At 38.4% G+C, this 22,388-nt stretch overlaps 1 protein-coding gene and 1 long non-coding RNA gene across 7 annotated transcripts in view; one reads left to right on the top strand and one right to left on the bottom strand.

The window, feature by feature from the left end:
- Positions 1 to 22,388, bottom strand: part of LOC101158221 (glutamate receptor 3) — a 77,568-nt gene that overhangs the window by 54,334 nt on the left and 846 nt on the right. For all 6 annotated transcript variants that reach the window (XR_909990.3, XR_002291684.2, XM_011483618.3 and 3 more), the window contains 2 exons: positions 22,057 to 22,215; positions 3,278 to 3,517 (listed from right to left, as the gene is read on the bottom strand). Coding sequence is in view for 4 of the 6 variants with exons in the window: in XM_011483618.3 (XP_011481920.1) it covers positions 3,278 to 3,517; positions 22,057 to 22,215 (399 nt within the window). In the remaining 2 variants the exon portion in view is untranslated. The remainder of the gene's footprint in view (positions 1 to 3,277; positions 3,518 to 22,056; positions 22,216 to 22,388) is intronic.
- On the top strand, positions 19,951 to 21,803 carry LOC110016393. Its single transcript, XR_002291688.2, has 2 exons — positions 19,951 to 21,135; positions 21,363 to 21,803. It is a non-coding gene; the product is annotated as an uncharacterized LOC110016393 (long non-coding RNA).

Genomic DNA, 22,388 nt, shown 5'->3' with positions numbered 1-22,388 from the left:
CAAGGTCATTAAAAACCAAAGCGTTTAGGAAAACTGAGTGAAGTTGCTTTGCAGCGGGATGTCAATTTAATCAATTAATGTCCCACACTGTAAAGGACATTTTTTTTTCATCAAGGTTTTAGCTTTACCTCTCGCTATGTGGTTTCTTGGGCAATCAACGGTCTGACAGATGTAGGAATACACCTCTGCCCATGTTTCACAAATTGCTGTGAATATGTTTGTTGTGAAGTGTTTAGCTCATTAGAAAACTGCTGTCAAAGGACACTATTTCCACCTTCAGAGAGAAGCTGCAACAGTTTGATGTCTATGTTGTTTAAAATTATGACCATTCAAAAAGAAGTTCATGCATGCATTTCTGTGGGCTTTTCATTTTCCATTACTTGTGGCAGGCACAGAGATGGCCGTCGTTCACTTCCTCAACCACTAGAGGTGCCATTTTTGAGATTGACCATTTTTTCAGTTCTCTTCAATTTCGGCAGGATTTCATGATCCCTCTGCTTTCCCTGAGTAGAACCTCTTTGTCTTGTTTAGAGGCAGAATTCACTTATTGTAAAAGGCCTCTGCAGCACATTACTGTCATTTTGTTTGGCCAAAGAACAGCAGTCACATAAGCATTTCTTGAGGACTCCCTGCCAGTCCCCTTCAGTCCCTAAATAGAGCCATCTTTCCATAATGAAAATTAAAGTGACATATGGATGAGTGGTGGCCACACCACTCATTACCCTCAACTGGGGAAGCAAGTTGGGCCAAAATAACAAACAAGTCTCCAACAAGCACAAGCTGTGCGACGTGGAAGAGTTCATCCTGAACCAGCGTTTCCACTGTGCCACACAACACAGAAGGGTAAAACTTTACAGATGGTGGCCTGATGGAAATCTATCAACCCAATAAGACTGAACTTTAGGACAGCCTCCCTATAGATTAGATAAGGGGAAGCTTATTTTGTCTCAAACTGGCTTAATCTTAGCAAAGATGCTCACATTGTCGTATTTGGTCGCTGTACTTTATTTTGTTTTTATTGGATTAATTTCTTCTTGCTGTTTATTGCTGCTACACAAAATAAACAAACAAAATAAAAGTGTCAAATTAACTCTAGCATTCAACTAAAATCATTGGAGAAAAGGGTTATTTGTTGATAGAAATTAGAAGCCTTTAAATGCTTTTTTTTGCCCAAAACAGTTTGTCTGTGTTTGATGCTACCATTCTACCAGAGCATCAGATATATTAGCATAGATTTGCATTTTCATCACTGAGATGCAGAAGATCCCTTATAGCTCAGAGAAGTAAATGATGCAAATCCTTATTCAGCAGGATAACAGTTATTCTGAGGAATAATATAACTAAAATCACACGTGTCTTCCTGCTTTTACCAAAAAAAAAACTGGATTTGAACAGGAAACAAGAGTTTGTTGTGAAAATCTCTCCCTCAGTGTGACATAAACAGTAAGTACTCACTTCTGTCTGGTTGAAAACTCAAAAGAAAGATGATAACACCCGAAAATAATTACAAGAGGCTAAATCAAATACTAATACACACCCTGTCAAAAACAACCAAAAAAGTCTGTACTCATACAGGACGCTGCTCATAAGCCTGCAAAAGTTCAACTTACAAGAACTGTGAAGCTGGTTGTCATAAATGAAACAAGGAGGTGTAAAAACTGAAACACAGGACTTCAAGTAATTTGGCTTTTGTTTGTACAACATCCTCAAATAGCTTATGTGTGCAAATGCATAGCAACATCATATTAAACAAAACAGAAGTATCTGGTTTTCAGACACATTGCCTGCAGCAAATGACCGAAAGCCCCTTTTTTATATGTTCACTCCTCAGAACTCCAACAAAAAGCAGTATCTTAGTCTCTTAGCAGCTGCAGATGATCTGTGACCATATAGATCGTTAAGTTGTTTTTAAACCTACATATTCTGACCTTGGGATCCTCCAGTTACATTAACAGTTTTACGGCATAAAATAAGGCCTGGGCTATAAAAACATGGAGGAGTTAGAGAAATTGCATTCACTGTATTTATATAATCCAATTAGAGCTAAATAATAATCAAAGTGATTGGGATTAAAGACAAGAAGCAGCTGTAGTCACAGCATGAAAGCAGAAGAGCAGCACCTGTGAATGACTCACTTCTAAGCAGAGGAAGTACTGAGTGCTTCTGTGAGCAAGGTTCACCCACATAGAGAAGCTATTAAGGATCATTACTGACAAAGATTAATATGTATCAGGCTACTTAGAATAAAGATTAAAGATTTACATATGAAAGAGCATCTTTGAGTATACTTCTGCACCTCTACTTTTCTCAACTTTAAGTGTAGATCAGTGTTTTTCAACCAGTGTGCCGCGGCACACTAGTGTGCCGTGGGAGATGGTAAAGTGTGCCGTGGGAAATTGCCCTCATTAATCATTAACTGATCTAAAAACATTTCCCATCTCCAGGAAATCAGCTCTTTGTTCATCCAAACTGGCCCTGATAAAACACTGAGGAGTTAGGAATATAAAAGATCTTAAAATTACTTTTTTCTTTGTGTTTATTTAATTCTATTAAAGACATTTTGATAAGAATGATGTTACCGCGATTTACCTGCAGCTATGACAGTTTGCGGAAAAGTCCCGCCCCTTTAACTGTCTCCACCAATCATTCTTGAAGTCTTAATCACATGTCATCAGTCTGACCAATCAGAAGTGGTTAAAGTCTTCACTTCCTTGTTCTTAATTCTGCTGATAAAGTCACTCAGTTCTAACAAAAATACCAGCTAAAGCTCTTCTTTAGCGGTGTAGCTTTCCACCGAATCCGTTGTCAGACCGTGGAACAAGTGAACAATACAATGAAGCTCAGAGACGCGAGTCTTTCTGCAAGTTTTCGGCAGTTTTCACACTACATCTCCCATGATGCATTGGCTTAAAGGGCCAGTGTCCCAGCGCACAATGAGTTGTCCTTGAGAAACGCCTTGAAACCACAACAAACAAACAGTTTCTAAATTTTCTAATTTAATTTTCATTTCATCTCTTAGAAAAAACAGCCGCAACTTCTTGCTTTTCCGGCCACAATTATCACAAAAATGCACGTGAGATTGCGGGCGGGGGGGGGGCTGTCGATCAATACAGACCATGAATTTCTGGTTGTTTTTTTTTGGATGCTGGTGTGCCGCGGGATTTTTGTCAAGGTTAAAGTGTGCCGTGGCTCAAAAAAGGTTGAAAAACACTGGTGTAGATGATGCTACTTTGTTTTAGTGAACTCAGCGTACACCCGGAGGGGGAGGGACTCTCACCTCTATCAGTGTCATACAGATAGACAAACTTTTCCCACTTGTAATGGTCCAGCAGGCTGAGAACTGCTCCTCTCAAACTGGGTCTCATCTGGATGACAAACTGCACGTCTGTGTCGATGGGGAAGCTGGGCGTGATGAAGGAGGTGTGCAGAGCCCCGCAGAAGGAGGTCAACGTGTTCATGGACTTCCGGTCATAGAATCCGAAGATGGCGTAAACTCCTCGGGAGAACTGGGAGCAGACTGGTGACACAAAGAAATGGTAGACTCAGGTCAACTTAGGATGCTCTTTTATGGAACATTTTAACTCTTAAGAAATAAAATAATTAGTTTGACTTTTATGTTAGTTTGGAACCCAAAGGAATAAATCATGTGAGAAATGCATTGATAATCGGAATAAATGTGGGTTATGTAGGATGTGCGTTCCCCATTGACATGCCCTGCTGCCCACTGCCCTTCACTTATCCTTGCTGTAAATGCAACTGCTAGGGTAATCAACTAGAAGTAATTGGGAAGTCAGTGCACTGGCCACATCAGTTAAAACAAATAACCCGGAACAGAAATGTTCCAGCACTGTCCTGTGCTGCACAATGAAAGATTTATAATAAGAACTGTCTGCAGGCACCTGTGGGACTCTGAAAATGAGTTTAGCTCATAAACCCAAACAAGACATTTTCAATTTCCCTTTTTTGTGGGGGTGATTTATACGTCTCATGATATAAAATGACAAAGAAAGCAAATGCACTTCTAAAGGGAGGCCTGATTGTGACACTGCATCTGTAAATGCGAGCCTCCCGGTGCTCCAATTTAACATGAACTGATAAATACAGAGCTTAAGAGGCAGTGACATCGCCGCTAAAAACCATTTAAAATTCATTGCAATTAACAATAACAGCAACATCTTTAACTAAAAGTTAGATCCAACACATTCCAGACTTCTAAAAATTTGGACGGAAACTCTATCTGCAGCCACACAGCTGGTGGCCTGTTCTGTTGAAAATAATTCACAATACCGCATTTATTGATGCATGAAATCCTCACAACTCATGCATTACTTATAGGCAACATGTGGGGCTTTTGACCTCTGAGAGTGCTGTGGAGCAGCTATTTATGAACGGCCTCTTGTGGACGCACATACAAGACACGTGCATGACATTATTGCATTTCTGTTTTCAGACTAAAATACTTGATTAGTTTGTATTTTAATTATAAGTATTTTCTTCTAGTTTTAGTACAAGTGTCAGCAACTGTCTGATGTGTCTTTTTAAAGGCCAGGACTGTTTTCAATGTAAAACATGCAGTCATAGATAAGACACAAATGCATCTGTTTGACATCATGCTAGAATGAAGGGCAGAAACCTCGATGGGTTGCAGCACAACCATTTCTCAGCTGAAGGGCACCTTTCAAGGTGGATTTTAACCACAAGTGAGTACCTGCCAGCTCCTCCAGCATCACCTGATTCTTTTCACAGAAACATTTTCTTCTATCTGTCAAGGCTCAAATGTGCAGCTTGTTCTCCTGGAGGAGCAGTGAAATCAGATATATCCTGAAGTCACCATGGTCAGGAATGAAAGGATCATTTACTCAGATAGGCAGTGGTGGCTTTTTTTCTGCTCATATTTTTGACAAGTGTGAACTCTTCCCCTTGGCATCAGTGTGGATGTCTGACTTTCACCTGACTCCTCATCTTCCATCTGGCTCCCGCCTTCAACTTCATGCAAAAAAATGGTAATAAGTGAAGGACGACTGACTTCAATGAAAGCATCAGCTTGCAGAGACAGAATGCTAAATTGGCAACAATTTGAGTGCAGGTGGGTCAGTTGAGAACATGTGTGCACTTGGTGGAACCAAAAACTGGAATCTTCCATGTGAAACATCTCAGGTAAAGACTGGTTTAGCAGAAGTATGCCTCCAAACATCTGTAACGTTTTTCTTAAGACGTCTGTGCCAGAGTACTTTTCCTCAACATTGTTTAACACTTTCATGCCTTCCAAGTTAGTGACCAAACCAGGAGTCCTGGGCATTAACACATTACTGTAACATACAACTGTCTCCTGGATTCTTTGACAAACAGGCCTTAGAATGTTTTGATTAATCACTGGTGCTCTTCCGGCATCATCTTTAGCACTGGAATGCCACAAGGCTGTGTGCAGAGTCGCTTCCTCTTCTCTCCCTTTCCCTGTCACTGCAAACCAGTTCAGAGTTCCAACACAATTAACACAGTTGAAGATGATAACACTGTGACTAAACTCATCAATAACAACAATGAATTAGCTTTTAGAGAAGAGGGGGACCATTGAGGTGAGTGGTGTGCTGGTAGCAGCTTGCTGCTCAACACTACAAAGACACTCTTGGTGGACTTCAGAGACAGTGGATCATGATGGAGATGCCAGGTAATAGAAGCTCATAATAATACAACTGCAGTCTAGATAAGGAGGCTCACCATCTATCTTCTGTCTGAGGGCTTTGAAAAAGAATCATGTCTGCTCTGACCTTATGGTGAACCTTTACCTATACACCATAGAGAGCATCCTGATTGGCTGGATCACTGTCTGCTATGGGAACTAGACTTTGTCTGTGCAGAAAGCCCTGCAAAGGGTGGTGAAAACTGCCCAACACTTCACAGGAGTTCAAGTTCCAAAAATGGAGGACATTACATGAAGCATCATCTTAGCAGATCACAAACTCAAAGTTATAAAGGACCCTCTCACCCTGCCCATAGGCTCTTTACTCTCCTGCCATCTGGGAGGTGCTACAGGAGCCTCCAGCTCTGGACAAACAGGTTTAGGAACAGCTTTTTCCCCACAGCTGTTTCTTTGCTGAGCTCAGTCTTCTCCCAGTCACGCACACTTTGACTTAACACTTTATCACACACACATTGGCTGTACACATTATTGTCAGGTAAAACTTTAGCTGTAAATTATTCTTTCTAGTGAAAACTTTACGTTTGTATCAACATGTACAGGGACAATAAAGTTGAATCTAATCTAATCTAATCTAATCTAATCTAATCTAATCTAATCTAATCTAATCTAATCTAATCTAATCTAATCTAATCTAATCTAATCTAATCTAATCTTAATAGTTAAAGCTTCAAATATACTTGCTCAGTACCATCTTGCTAACATTTGCACCTCTCGCTGAAGCTGCTTCAACAATCAGTTTTCTATCTGTGTCTGTGTTTTCCAAAAACAAAAAGACAGTGACTTCTTCACACACTGAAATATTCTTTCTTTCAATTCAGAGAAGAGCTGATGTCCAGCTGATGTCCAGGGAGCCTCGGGTCCTTTCTGCACACACAGGGTATTTTAGTTTTTATCATGGACTAAGAGTTTTGTTAAGTTCACTTGATGCCATGTATCTCAGCTATGGAGGTTGAAGTATTTCTTATGCAAAACAGAATGTAACAAAACAAATAGGATCTGGAAAGTGTGGCAAAATGATCATATTTTCCTAGATTTGTTATACTATGTAACCATAATGATATAGTTACTTATTATCACCTAACTTCATGCTGACAGTTTAAACCTGTGATAAAACCAGATTTAAATGAACTGCCTATTAACCCCTAATTTTTCTTAATCTTACAAAATACAGATTTCTTCTCTCATATGTGGCTGAGACAAAACTAAGGGTGATAGTATTTCTTGGTTGAATATAAGATGCCATGAAAAACTGAAAACATGTATTCTTAATGAAAGTGTTGGGTGACAAACTAAACAACAAAGATCAGCGGTTCTTGAATTTAAGTGAATAGCTCATGCAGCACAATTTTTTGGTCAAAAATGCCACTGCATTTTATGGAGGGATCAAAATTTTTAACCTTATCACTGTCAACAATCACCCGGTCATTGTGAGCCTCACAAAAATGACAAAAAGTTATGTATTTTTTCATAATTCTGCTTCTCTAGGCTGCAATGATCAGGAAATTATTGTGTGAAGAGATTTATAAAAAGGAATTGCATTATTGTGCATTGATTCTTCACTGGTATGTTTTTTATCAGTGCAGGGACTTGAACAGAAACAACCCTCCTGATAAGAAATCATCCATAGAAAAGGATGAAAATGGTGTGCAATGGTGTTTTTCCTGCCACACTGATAAGTGTGGGAGAATGTGTTCTAGATAAGAAGCTAAATGTGACAAATACACATATTCAGGGTAAAGAAAGGTACAACCTGTGGGTCTTTGATGTAACTAAAGCAATCCATGGTTACTTCTGCAAACCAAAATTTAAAGCTATGACAGTTGAAATAAAAAAATTTTTAGATTAGTTCACACTTTTACAAGGATTAATGTATTTTTTAAACATAGTGTTATGAATTAGTTTCTTTTATTTATTTATTTTTGTTTGTGAACACTAGTGTTTTATGAATTAAAACCCCACCAAGAGTGAAAAGAGTGAGATTAAAGTTCCCAAAAGGATTTTTCTTCAAATAACTGAGATGAAGACTATAGATCTTTTTAAACCTTTGTGTAAACTTGAACAACAACAGCTTTATTTCTGTACCATGCATTAAATGTGGCAAAGGCGTATTATGAAGGTGGCAAACAGTGGGCACCACCATTGTGGGAAGAAGATTTGACCTGATTTCTTTCCTAAATTTAAAGGACCTATAATTTAAGGAAACGTTTTTATCGGGACACCTATATTCTAAAAGATTTTTACTAAAATAACCGGAATTCTTTTGACGAATGAGATGACGTCACGCTTTGCTTTTAAAGCCAGTGAGCTTTCAACATTAACACCTCTTCAAAAGGAAAACGTTTTCTAAAAGCTTTTTTAAGAAAATGAATGTATCTTAAATACAGACAAATTGTGATTGTGTTAAACTTTTTTTTTTAAATCTTCCACATATGACTGCACATTCTCCAAGTGCACGTTTGAATGTTGTCTAAATATTCTAACTTCCTCTCATGGTCAAAAGCATATTTGTTGGGCTACCTGGAGAAGTTAAATGTCCCGTAAATATAATATTATATTTATTAGAGTATATGGATGAAAGGCTACACAGATGGCTTTGTGATGGTTAAGTGACCTCATCAGGGAGACCCTGTTCTAGCCTGAATACAGCAGAGGCAGCCTATTGACAAGAGTAAAGGATACACTTAGAAAATGGACAATTCTCTCCCATAAATTCTAACGTCAAAAGCTTAAATTTTTACCTTTAAAATGAAAAAGTAATGTTTTCATACCAATCTATTGTTAATACGATAGTGGTTAGTGTTGTCACATGTACAGGAGGTTTGGTTATTTAAAATAAAAGCGAAGGACAAAAAACTGTTAATAAGTAAATTCTAATAACTAAAAGAAAAAACTAAAACAATGAGAATCCCGTAAAGCCTGAATTCCTGGGAGAGCAGTTGTGTGGGATAAAATCTGTGGTATAAACATCTGTACTTGTTAAGATGGTAATTCAGTGCATACCTGCCTTACTTAAAAAAATGTTGAAAGTGTAAAACACCTTCTAAAGCTCAGCTTGTCTGCACTTTCAGCACTGCTCAAGCTTCAAAATAATCTTGTCCTTTTTTAACCGATTATTTTCAATCATGCTAAAAGATTTAGATTTGTTTGATCCATTTGGGTATAAAATGTTTGGAGGTAAAGTCTGACCTAAAGTGAAAAGGCGTGCGGCTGAAATGATTCCTGTGTAATGACATTTAAACATTTTGTTTTTATCCACATTAAACCATGCTTTGTTGCACAATTTGCTTGGCTTGACCAAGCACAGGGCATATATGAAGTGAAGGCTGAGTAGGTGTTTCTCCTCAGGCTGTGTTGTTGCATATTGGCTGGAGTTCCCGATTACAGCTTTGTGAAAGCGCATGTTTTCTTCCAGTGGGTTATTCCCTCTAGATACTCATTATGCACTGGGAGAGGGGCAGCACTCATTGGATTAGTGTTAATGTGAAAAATACAACCAGACGCAACACTATGGAGAGAAATCTACAACAGCCATACATACTGTAGACATGGCCTGTGGTTGCAGGAGTTTTCTTAAGTAGATCAGACTTGAACATGTCTCTGTTAGACGCTTAAAGTGCTGCAAACATTCCACCTACGCATCTTTTGCATTTACAAAAAAATATGATCAAAAGACTACAGTCAGAGGCAGAGAGACACAACACACTCTGGGCTGTGAGGGAAACATGATAGGAATAATGAGGTATTTTATATGAATCCAGGAAATCAACTTATTTTGTGAATGAAAACTTCCCAAAAAGAATTTTGTTCTGACAAATGAACCAAGTAGCAACTCTTAAACCTTCATCCTAACTCCGTCTGGATGAAGCTCGTCTGCTGGACTTTACATACGTAGTTTTCGAGTTAGATAAGTTAATTCTTCTCTATGAGTTCTGGTATTCGCTTGTCCGTCCTGGGGGAGGATCCCTCCTTCATGTGGACACCCCTGAGGTTTCTTCGTTTTTTCCGAAATCCGTTGTTTTATGAGTTTTTCTTTACCGCGAAGGAGGGTCTAAGTTGTGACCCTTCTGGGCCTCCGTATCTAAGGGCAGGGAAGCCATTTTTCATTTCATTTCATTTCATTTATCTATTTGTTCCTTTCATGAAAATTATTTATACCCAAAGGTTTACATGTTTGTTTTACCTATTAAACATTTACCTATTAAAAATGTAAATATTTGCGCATAAATGTTAATGTTAGGCATAACTAAAGTCCAGTTTAGTTTAGTCAGTTTGTTAGTTCAATTTAGTATTTTCCTATTGAATTCTATGTATTCATGATCCTTATGATTTTATGTTTTACTTTTTCAATTACCTATACAAAGCCCATCGAGACGACTGTTGTTGAAGGCACATCACGGCTGAATCTAATTTTGAGAAGTCATGAAATCTATGTGTACCTTAAAAGAGAAAAAGGAACAAGCAGAAACTTGCCCAAAAACAACATGTTTAGTTACTGATCTTTTTAATAATTTACAACGGGGTACCAAACCCATTCTTAAATTGTTTCTTTGTTTAAGTTTGATTTGAATATTTCATTTAAAAGGATATTTCACAATCTTTAAGACATTTTCTTTAGATTAGAACATTGTAATATTCATCTAATGTAAAATAAAAATGAGTAATTTGTGCGTGGGCTCATATAGTCAGACTAAAACTAAAATTTTCAGCTGTGACTCACCAAATTGTGGAACCACAGTGGATCGGAAGAGCCAGATGGAGGATCTCTAAGGATGCTCCATGTTGGAGTTAGACTGCACTGAATACTTAGAAAGACTTCAGTTTGAAACATTATAGAACTCCAGTATCACTGCTTTTAAGCTCTAAGCCCTTGGTTGGGACTTATAAAACTTATTGTCCAATATAGAAATGATGGAAGTCATTAAAAAAAGTTAAACCATATGTAAAGTAATAATAAGTAAAAATAATATTTTTAGATGTTAATTTATTATTTTGAAATACATATGGAACATTTTAAAATAATTTGAACTATAATATTCATTCTTTGTTGTTATTGCATGAAACATTCTAAAAGCACATCAAACATATTTTATGAACCTTTTTTTTAGGATCAATTGTCCTTGTTATGCAGATTTTAACTATTTGTATTGACCTGTCATGCTGACAGAACAATTCAACCTTTCAAATCAGATGTTTTATTGGTTAAAACATCTGATTTGGTCAATTAATCAAAAAATTATAATCCAGAAATTCTAGTGTCAGTTCTAAATGAGGTTGACTTTTCATTCTTACCATCCAGTTTGACCCCCAAAAAACTCTTGTCAGTTATCTGTGTTAGATCTCTCTTAACTCTAACAAGTTCAGAACGCAGCAGCAAGGCTCTTTTGAGGCTTAAATCATGACATCACATGACCTCAATCCTGGCCTCCCCACCTAAGACCCCCTGTTTCAGAGCTGATTATACATTTTTGAAGAACATCTGGTACTTTAGGTCTTGTAAGTCCAACCTTAGGTGGCGTCAAAGCATTTTATGTGCATATTATGGTATCTAAACAGTAGTTACCCAGACAAATGAATGGTATAAATTTATTTCTTATACAAAAAAAAGTACTTTTTACTTCAAGAATGAACAATTTTTCAAAATTCAAGAAAGATACACACTGCAAAACCTGAATGTTATGAAAGTTTAAAAAAAAACTTATCTCAAGAAGAAATGTCTTGTTTTCTGTTTTGTAAGAAAAATAATCTTATCAAGTTTTTTAATAGCAGAACAATCATAATTTACGAAAACATGTTTTAGTGACTAGAATATTTTTCTTAAAATAAGAATTGTAAGACCATTTTCTTACCCTATTTGCAGATTTATTTTGCTTTTTTAAAGAAAATCTGCCAATGGGGTAGGAATTTTTGACTAATTTCTAAGGGGCCTTTTTTGCCGTGCAGCTTCTGTAAATCCTCTCAAGATCTATCAGCAATTTTGTATTTGTTGCATTAACCTGTGCTTATTGAGAGCTTTTGTGTTTAACCTTGTGCTATCCTAGGCACTTTGACATTGGGAATGAGGTCATCTAGACCCCACAAGACAGTGCGCTGAACTTTTTTCTTCAATGATTTGTGATCTTCACTGGTTGGATTACATGAAATCCTCGCCACCTTTATCCACCTTTGTCATGGTAGGGAGAACACGTCAATGGTCATCTTGATTCCATAGGTTAGCACAAAGGTTAAAAGAAGTTGTTGCTGCAGAGTTATTGTAATGTCTGTAGCAAACGCTACCACTTCAACGTAATACAAACAATTTATCATCCAGGTTAATCAACTCAAAGAGCTATTTTTGATAAAGAACCTTTGAGGTTGTTTACCAAACATGCTACTTTGTGAACTTGACTGACATTTATTTCATCCTTGGATTAGAAAGCACTTCTTAAAGTTAAGGGCAATTATTTAGCATGACTCATCTGTTTATGGAAACACGGACTTATGGCACATGAGTCATGTCCTTTAGAGTTAGGGCTCAAACCATCTGGCTTGTAGGCATTGTGTGTTCCCTAAAAACATGAAAAACGTGACCATGTAGGTCAAAATTCTGATGATTATTTGACCACAGCAGCATGTTAGACATCTTTATGGGAGCATCTTGATAAATAGGAAAATGCCTTTGCAAATGCCTTTGTACCTTTGTGTTTCAAGACGGAGAGACCAAAATCTTCACATCAACTTAGGGTTTTATGCTCAAAACACTTTGATAACTCAAATCAGCTGTTGGCAGCTCTTTCCTCTGATTTCTAATGGCAGCACTATATCTCTTTTGGGGTCACGGTGCTGCCAGAGCCAGTCTTTTTCTTCTTTGAATAGCTTCCGGCAGGCTGTATGCTATTTGTGTGTAAAGCTTCAATCAAATCTTACGATATAGACCAGTTCCAAAAAGGAAATGAATGACTGCTCGTCTAAGTATAAATCAGAAACACATACTCAGATGGACTTAAATAGAAGACTTAATGTTTTTTTGAGGAATGTATATACATTATGCTGATCAGAACGGGTACTGAAGTTATTCGGAGGAAGGATTAATCAGGTTTCCTTCTGTTGTGAAGAAGCTGAGGTTTTTTCCTGGTAACCCTGTCAAATTCCTGCTTTTTTTGTTTCAGTTGTTCCATTGAAAATATTATGCAAATCACTGCCAAGTAACATTTGTACTTAGTACCACGATATGTTAACAGGCACTAACACTCTAATGATTTAACTAAAGAAAAAGACCCTCAAATGAGTCATTTTCTTGCCCGTTACAGTAACTACAAAAGTAAAGACTTTTTCAGGGTATACCAAGGGAAATTTTAGGACCTGTGCTTATCTGGTATGTAGCACTGAGAAATATATGTTCTTTTTCAAGGATTAAACTGCAATTTTAACAATTTATGTCATTTTTCCAACTGCTGCTTTGTCTTTTTGAATCTCGCTGACATTGAAAAGAAAAGGATTTTCTCTGTTTCATGTTTTTACTTCTGACAACCTTGTGGAGAAAACTTTTTACATTTTTACAAAGGAAAGAATAAAACTGTCTTAACAAATATACCAGAGCGGGGCATCCACTAAAATATGCCAGTGTTGCAGCTTCAATTTACTGTATTTACAAAAACAGTAGAATGAACCCATAACCCAAAACAGGTCTCCTCATTTTGTTTAGTTTTATGCTCTAAATAAAAACAACCTGTAATTATAAGGCTGCTTTGTTACACATTTGCTTTTTTTTTGCAACCTAGTAGAGAAGAAAACTCATATAAATACAAACTAAAATCTTGTATCTTTTGCTGAGAGAATGTCTATGTTCGTAACATCTTCCTTTGGTGTTATGTGGGTCCCATAACAGAACCTTGTATGCGACTCTCCTGCTAATCATCACTGCTCCTCAGTCTTTTACAGCCCAGACAGCAGACTCCTGCTGGAGTTGACTCAAAGATAGTGAGAAGCAGGCTCACAGAAACTGGGGTTTGTAGACTGTAGCATTTCCCAAAGAATATTCCGCACTTTACTAAAATGTTTCTACTGGAAATTCCTGTGAATTTGTGGACTAAGCCAATGGCTTAAAAAATGCATTGGCTTCTTGCATTGGTTAGCACTGCGCTCTTGCCTCACAGCAAGAAGGCCCCCAGGGTCCAAAAACATGCTGCATAGGCTCATTGGTTACTTTTTGTCCCTAGGTGTGAACGTGAGAGTGCATGGGTGTGTGATTTGTGGCCCTGTGACAGAGTGGCGAGGGTGTCCAAGATGTCCCCTGCCTTTGCCCATGAGCTGCCGCCCCCCGGGAACCCCGTGACGCCAAAAGGGCCAAAAGGGTTTAAAAGAAGAAATAATAAACATCGGCTTCTTACAATGTTTACTATAAAAGTATAAGATGAACTAAATAGTTTGAAATATTTAAGGAAAGTTTTGTTGGTGCCAGGCATCAGCATTTCATCGTGTAAACAATGCACCAGCCGATAGTATCAGACCCAGAAGTGGTAAAAAACAGCCTAGACATGCCACTCTACTCACTAAATAGATACAAAAAAAGGTGCATGTCTGTTAAATTGTCAAAATTGGTTGATAAAAATAGGAGACTGAAACGATTCAATTCAATTCAGTTCAATTTTATTTATACAGCCCAAATTCACAACAACAGTCATCTCAAGGGGCTTCGTACCGCTAATTGTAAAGTAAACATAAAATCATAAGGATGATGAATACATAGAATTCAAAAGGAAAATTCTAAACTGAACTAACTAAACTAAACTGGACATCCCTGCCCTTAGACCCTCCTTTGCGGTAAGGAAAAACTCCTTTAAAAACCGGATTCCAGGAAAAACCGGAAAAACCTCAGCTGTGCCCACATGAAGGAGGGATCCTCCCCCAGGACGGACAGGCAAATTACCAGAACTCTTAGAGAAGAATTGACTTACTTAACTCTACAACTACTTATTTAAATAGTCCAGCAAATCCATTCGGGGTCACAGTGCCAGAGCCAGTCTTCTTCTTCTTTTTTGAACAGTTTCCAGCAGGCTGTGCACTATTTGTGTCTAAAGCTCCCCACAGGTGTTCATCAGATTTCAATCAAATCTTACAATATAGACCAGTTTGATGAAGGAAATGAATGACTGCTTGTCTAACTAATAATCTGAAACACATACTGACATAATGGACTGAAATGAAAAGGTGGAAATATTCAAATCACTGAACCGTTCATAAAAATGTCTCTTTTCTTCCCTATACTCATTGCAGGAAAATGACATGAATAATGGACTCCCCACAATCACAAAGACCACTGTCATGCTTGTTGATTTTAAACAAGCAGTCAGCCAGACTACAGTGTCTTAGCCTAACTCTGCTGATAACCACCTCATCTTTATCAAATCAAATCAAATCAACCTTTATTTATATAGCACTTTTATAACAACACATGTCACTCAAAGTGCTGTGCATAAAATTCAATAAAATGTAAAAACAAGATGACAAAACAAAAAGTACCGACAACTACCCCCCCCCCCCCTTATGACAGGGGAAAGGTGCTTGTCGGCATGCATGTTTACCTAAAGGTATTAGCACATCAACACTATTTTTAGAAAGGGACTGCTTAGCCTGAACATCTACATTCTCATTCCCCTCAATCCCAACATGTGCGGGAAACCCAGACAAACAAAGCAGTGCACCCCAAACTCTCCACCTCATAAAGACACTGCAAATTTCTTAAACTCTGGTCGGGACAGATCTCCGATTCCCTATGACAAATAGCCAACAGTGCAGAAAATGACTCCGAGCGTATGGTTACACATGCAGGGGTATTGTCTTTCACCTAGTACAGAGCCCATAATAAAGCCAAAAGTTCAACAAAGAACACAGATAGACAGTTTGTTACTCTGACACATATACTGTCCTGGATCCCATCAATTTACACCCCAAACCCAGTGTTTTGTGACCCATTCTTATTTCACTGCCTCCCCTTGTTCACTAAGATATAAGCCCAACTGCTGACATGCAATCCCTTTATCCATTCCAAGCAGATTCATATTCACATCCCGTTCTGGTTGGCACCACGGGAGCATTGGAGGCCACACCAACTCAATCAGAGAGTCTCTCTTTACTCCCATACTCGCATAGCGTATGTCATAAAATTAACTTTCTTATGGACGTCCCCAAACACACAGCAGTCAAAAAGAAGACATTTCACAGCCAAAAACACCAGCTTTATGCAGTTTCAGTAATAAACCTCCTCTCCACATACGATCATAGGCTCTCTCAATATCCAGAAACACAGCCAACACAGCTTCCTTGTTTTTCAGAGCCTGATAACTTTATTCAAGACTGCTACTGTACTCCTCCCTTTTCTGAATCATTTTGAAAGTTCACAAAAAAACCACTACTGTCCCAAAAAAAAAAAACTCCCACAGATTTGAAACAATTTTTCAGTAAAGTTCGTCTTGATTCAAGATGGTCTTCTTCCACCTATACAGAATCACGGACATCTTAGAAAACTTGGACTAACATGTCAGCTTTATCACTATTAATAAATGCATCACGTTGCCCATCACTCAACACTGGTATTTTAGTCAATACCACTTTTCCAGCCATCCGGTAACTCTTCCTCCATAGCTTCAACGCCGGACAATCCGGACCCAAAGAACTGCAAAACTGTCTCCAATAAAAGCCTTCCTTTCTGTCTTAATGATCTTCTACGCCAAAGCTCTATATTTCTTAAATTCAAACAAATTTTCTAGAGTAGAAAATTTATGAATCTTCCTAAAAACAACTTGTCTTCTCTCGATCGCAGCATCGCACCTGTCATTCCACCATGCCAAAACGGCTGAGAAGCCGGAAGTGATCGCTTCCTAGCGGATTTCCACGCAGCAGTTCCCACTCTTCAAGCCTTGCTATCCTGGTGAAAAGAAAGTCAGATCCAGACAAGATTCATTGTTCAAATTTATGTCAACCCTAGTCGGGTAGTGTTGTTAAGTAATATTAATTAGATTGGAAAGATCCATAAACTCCTCAAGCACTAAACCATTAAAATCATTTTTCCAAATACCCCACAATGGGCTGTGTGCATTAAAGTCCCCCATCCACACCACAGATTTTCCAGTTTTACTGAGAATATTCTTAAATTCTGCTAGGAGTAAAGGTTTATTCGGATTATAACAATTGACCAAGTGAATCCTTTCTTCACTACTCAACATCTCTAAAATCACACATTCAATGGTACCCCCCCGCTTGCAGATCTTGAATTGTACACTTTTCCTTATTAACGTAGCACACCCACCTCCAACCCTATGATATCATATACTTTTGCACACAATCATATCCTGGAATGAAAAAATCCAGATTAGGATGTAACCATGTCTTTTATATACATAGGAAATCCGTTTTTTCTCTAATAAACCTTTTGAATTATTGATCATTGGCAATAAGGCTTCTGGCCTGTTAAACTGTTAAACTGTAAAACAGAGAACAGAAGCAATAACTCAAACATCATCCACATCTTCAATAAGCGCCCCTTCATCTGAATGAAAACTTTCTTCCATGTCAACTGATGTTTCAGATTGGCTTACCTGGCTTGCCCTCATGAACTCACTCATAAGTTTGTTAACAGGGGAATTTTGTGTTCAAGACAAGCAAGAATCGTATTCAGAACAGACATGTGTAAAATTAAACTAAATTTTGTGTTCATATATTTTATTTTAAATTGTGCACAAAGTATTGATCTGTGCTCAATTTTGTATTTATGCTTACAAAATTGTTGACAGGTATCTTACCCCATAAGCTTGTAATTAATTTTCCTCTTTCCTTTGGCTGCTTTCTTCAGGGGTCACCACAACAAGTCACCAACCACCCTCATGGCGTCCACATACATATCTCTCTTTTGTCTTCCTCTTTCCTGACTGCTTTAACTTCAGCCTCTTTTTCCCAACATAATCACTGTCCCTCCTCTTAATGTGTCAAAGCCATCTGAACCTTCCTCGCTGCATTTATCTCCAAATCATCGGATGTTCCTCTGATGCATTCATTCTGGATCCTATCCATCCTCATCACTCCCAAATAGAACCTTAACACCATCATCTCTGCTACCTCCAGTTCTGCCTCCTGCGTCTGTCTCAGAGATACTGTCTTCAAACCAACAACATGGCTGCTTTCACCACATAACACTTGAAAGCTTCCTTCACCTGTTCCCACATGCTTGCCCATGCCATCTCAACTCCTACAGTCTCTTGCTCTTGTCTGCTTATCTGAACTTCTAAACATCCTCCACCTTCTACATCTCCGCTCCCTGTAACCTTACCGTTCTACTGAAGTCCCTCTTCTTTACACACTGTCTTGCTGCTGCAGTTCTCTCCTATCCAAAGCAGACATCCACCTCTGTAGATGCTCCCCCACCTCTTCTCACTACAGACCACAATATCATCTGCAAACATTATGATCCACAAAGATTCCTTTCTAACCTCATCTGTCTGTCTGGTTATCACCACAGCAAACAAGAGAGAGCTCAAAGCTGATCCTCAGTGCCACTTCCGCCTTCAACTCAAATTAAGGTGAACAATAAGAAATGTTGTTTATTTTGTCTGCATTTTATAGGTATATTATGTGTTTAAACTAAGGAAGAGGCACAACTAAAAAAGGTTTTTTCCTTCTGTTCCACTGTCATTGTCACACAAAAAACATTTGAGTGTTGTATTGTTTTGTTGCTGTAACTGTTTGTGGTAAATAAATAAAATAAAAAAATTAATAAATAAATAAACACTGTCTTACAGCTCTCATGCATGTCCTGAGCAACTCGTGTTGTTTTAAAGTACCTTGTCTGCAAATAAAAAATAAAACAGTCATAGGTTAAAGTCTTGTTTGCACAAAAGCATTGTAAAACTTAATTGTCTGCTGCATGTTTGTTAGTTAGGGTTTGAAATGCAGATAAGGAAAAGAAGCCACACGAACTGGTCTGTGCTGCATTTGGGGGACTGTCCATTGCCTACACAGGCAAGAACCCTATTAGCCTCCGTCTGAAAATCATAACACTGGCTGAGTCACAGCAGGAGGAGGATAAATATCAAAAATAAACAGTGATAACAAACGCAGAGACATATGGTCTTCTTTGAAATGTGAAGGTCTGCACTGAACAGTGCAGAAGAGCAGTGAAAAAAAGATCAGGAAATTCAATTTTAAACTCTACAATAATAGATAAATCTTTGCCTGTCACCGCTAAAGTCCCATCATGTAGTTGAGTTCATCTTTTCTATTGAGCTCTGCCTCTACTGTGTCCTGCTGCCCTGACCTCAGCTTTAATGGATGTGACCTTCCCATGTCTGCATTAGTGCACACGATCGGTCCTGTCCTGCAGCGCTGTGCCACATCAACACACCCCGCAGCTCTTCTCCACACACACATGCCAATTGGTGAGATAATAAAAACAACAATGTAGCCAAGTTCTCTTTATCAAGATCAATTGAATCATAAGTGAAAATATCTGGCTGCTGTGAAATTGCTGTTTAAAGACCTACGAGTTTGTTTATTGACTTTCATTTTCATTGTCAAGACAGAAAATTCAGAGAATCTGTTTAGGAAAATTGGAAAAACAGCCACGTAATAGGAGAAGGAGACTGAGACAGTGAGAATGAAAGTTTAGAGGGGATTGATTTTTCCATGCTGGAGAACAAACTGGAGCCATACACAAACACACCACTGCTGGACATCGGCTTTCCACCTATTGATTGTCACTGCTGATAACACAGTCATTTGCCATGAGGGATTTGTAAAGACCATTACTGACCCAGCTGGAAGACAGCTGTGCTGTCCTGCTTTATTCCGGCTGGAATCCAAGCAGCAGATGAGGACTTTGCAAAGGTAATTATTCTGGTCCTTTTTTTCTCCTCCTTAGCTTGTTGATTTCATGAAGGGACACAAGAGGAGCACCATCCCAAATATAACCTCGTCTACTGGAATTGAATATCTCAGTCATTTTAACATTTGAGTTCTTTTTCTAAACGGGAACTGTGTGCTTTGGGAGTGCAAAGAGCTGACTAATCTGCAATTAATGCCAGGATAGGGAGTGTCATATTCCGATTTGCACATTCACATGCTGCATTATTTGCAGCCAAAAAAGACATTATGCAATCCAGACAACAATCAGGCAGTTTGGCCTTTTTTGAGCAAGTTCTTTGGAACAAGCTGACCTGGTTAGTCCGCATAATGAGCCCTTTACTGCTTTTTGTCAGTGATTGAGCTCGGCTTGCATCATTTTATTGCTCTGAAATTAATTCCTCAGATTATCACAGCATTCTTCTGATCCCTTTAGAAACCCCAAGAGCTTGTTTCAAAGACAATTCTTTTTCCGATTTACAGCTCTGGACAGCTTCACTAATTTGTGCTCCAGCCCTGATCTGGACAATCCAAGCATGTAATATGCATGTCATCCTAAGCACCAACTGCTGAAGTGCCTTTGAGCTGACCACTGACCCCCTAGGCTGCCATAGTGCAATTACTCAACTGCCAACAAACCAAGGTTACAGTTGCACAGCGAAGCTTTGGGTGTGAGTGCACAGTGAGTGTAAACCTTCCCCCGCATGTAACTTTTCCCCAAGGGTGTTGCACCAACAATACTTGAGCACAACACTTCCAAGACCGCTGGAGGGCCAAAGGCATGAGTTGTAATTCTGTTGGAAAAGACTGTTTATGAAACTCTGGGTTTTTTTTTTTTGTTTTTGTTTTTTGCAGTTGCAAAATACTTTGAAAGGAATTCAACTCCATGCTTTCTCTCAGTAGACTTGTTCTCACCTCGGGTCACACTGCTATCGTTTTGGCAGCTGACAGGTTTCAAGGAGCGGCGGCTTATATCCAAGCATGAAGTGTGGTTCATAGGAAGAAAAAGAAACTGCCAACTAATTCTTCAGAGAGAACGTCTTGTCATCTCCTATGTGACAGCAAAAGTCACTGCAGACCAATCATGGAGTCATCTCACACTTCATGTCACTACACTTCACATTCATCAAGTATGTAGAGATGGCTACTTGGATTTTCACAATAAAGTAACTGCAAGCCTTAGATAATGGAATAAACTGTCATCAAAGCAGATACAGAAGAAGCAAATAAGGTCAACAATTACTCTCTTTTTAGATATAGGTGACAACAAAATACAAAATCAACCTGGTTGGCATAAAAAATCAATTATTGACATACTCAACACCTTGGAGAAGAAGTTGATGATCTGATCATCAGGAGATGCACCTCTGTTTGTCAGGTTGTAGGAGCATATTTTCATTACATCAGAAAAGGGATGTAAAATAATTTCCAAACAATTCAAGTTGATTATTTTTGTTTGAAAGACTAACAGCACATGGGAAGCAGACCGCTGACAATCTTTCCAGTTTTACATCATTCCAGAGTCAGACTGTATGATGCTGAGAGAACAAGACAAAGCCCAAGAGGTACGTTATAAGCTCCATGGGTTTCACTGAACATGATGTAAATAAAGACATTTATGGGGAAAACTGACCAAAAAGGGTTTGTTTGGAAAGGTTTATGCCTCACAAAAGCATAAAAACAGAGCATAAGTCTGCCAAAAATCTCATTTGACTAAACCACTCAGTATCTCATAGATTTTTGATCATATTTACACGGTTTGGTAACAATATCCATCTATTTCTGTCCACAGGGATTTTAGCAAATCACCACCTAAAAAGAATCAGGCATGGCAGAAAAAGTGTAATAATTTGGGATTCTCCTAAAGTACCAAGTTTGAATTCCTCCTGAGCAGAGCAGAGTGTTGTAAAGAGAAAATTGAGGCCATCTGTTTCACATCTGAAGCGTGGTCAAAACTGGGACATGCAACAGGACGATGATCCGGTGCAGAGCAGCAGATCATCAGAAAACGGTATAGGAAAAAATGAACCATTTACATGTACCAAAGTGACCGAAAGTTAGGGTAGATAATGTTTTTCTACATAAAAATAATCTAAATTTGATGGATCTAAGTTGAGGCAAATCTTCCAGACAGGTATGTGTCATGATACCCTCACTCATCAGAGAGCTGAAAAGCCACAGCTCTAACTTAAAAGTGTCAAACAAAACATGTAAAAAAGAAAAAAAAAGAAAAGCACCTTTAGATATAACAGCAGCCACAGTACAGAGTCAGTCATGGAGAGGCACATCTAGCATTTGAGAAAAAGTTTCACTCATTTTATGGCCTTTTTAGAGTCACATATTTAAAACTAACAACATATATGTCAAATCTTTGGTCTGATGGCTGACATGAAGAACATATGTGTAACAATATGCATTTTGGGGGAATGTTTTATAATAAAAACTTGATTTTGTTGTTTTGAAAAGCAGAGGGAGCAGATACTCACAGGCATGAGTGACAGAGAAACTGTTGGAGGACTCCAGGTTGTCCACATTGTAGTTGAGATGAAAGGGTTTCTCCGTCACATTTTGGTTGGTGTTGTAGAGCTGAACAGCAAACCTGAAGGCGCTGTGCTCCTGCACTGTGGAGCGCATGAACAGTCCACCTGCAGCACAGAAAACACACAAGAGAAGATGCTCTGATTACTCCATGTTCACTATAATTTGCTCATAACAAAATACATGTTTTTTTTCTCGTTTTTGATAGATATACAGATCTAATTTTTGCAGTGAGACTGCAGTAATGTTTATTGAATTTGCGCATTATTAGGCATTTCCT

This window comes from Oryzias latipes, chromosome 14 (genome assembly GCF_002234675.1).
Source record: "Oryzias latipes chromosome 14, ASM223467v1".
Taxonomy (NCBI): domain Eukaryota; kingdom Metazoa; phylum Chordata; class Actinopteri; order Beloniformes; family Adrianichthyidae; genus Oryzias; species Oryzias latipes.
The sequence above is the reverse complement of the archived record's forward strand: the minus strand, read 5'-3'. Positions and strand labels throughout refer to the sequence as shown.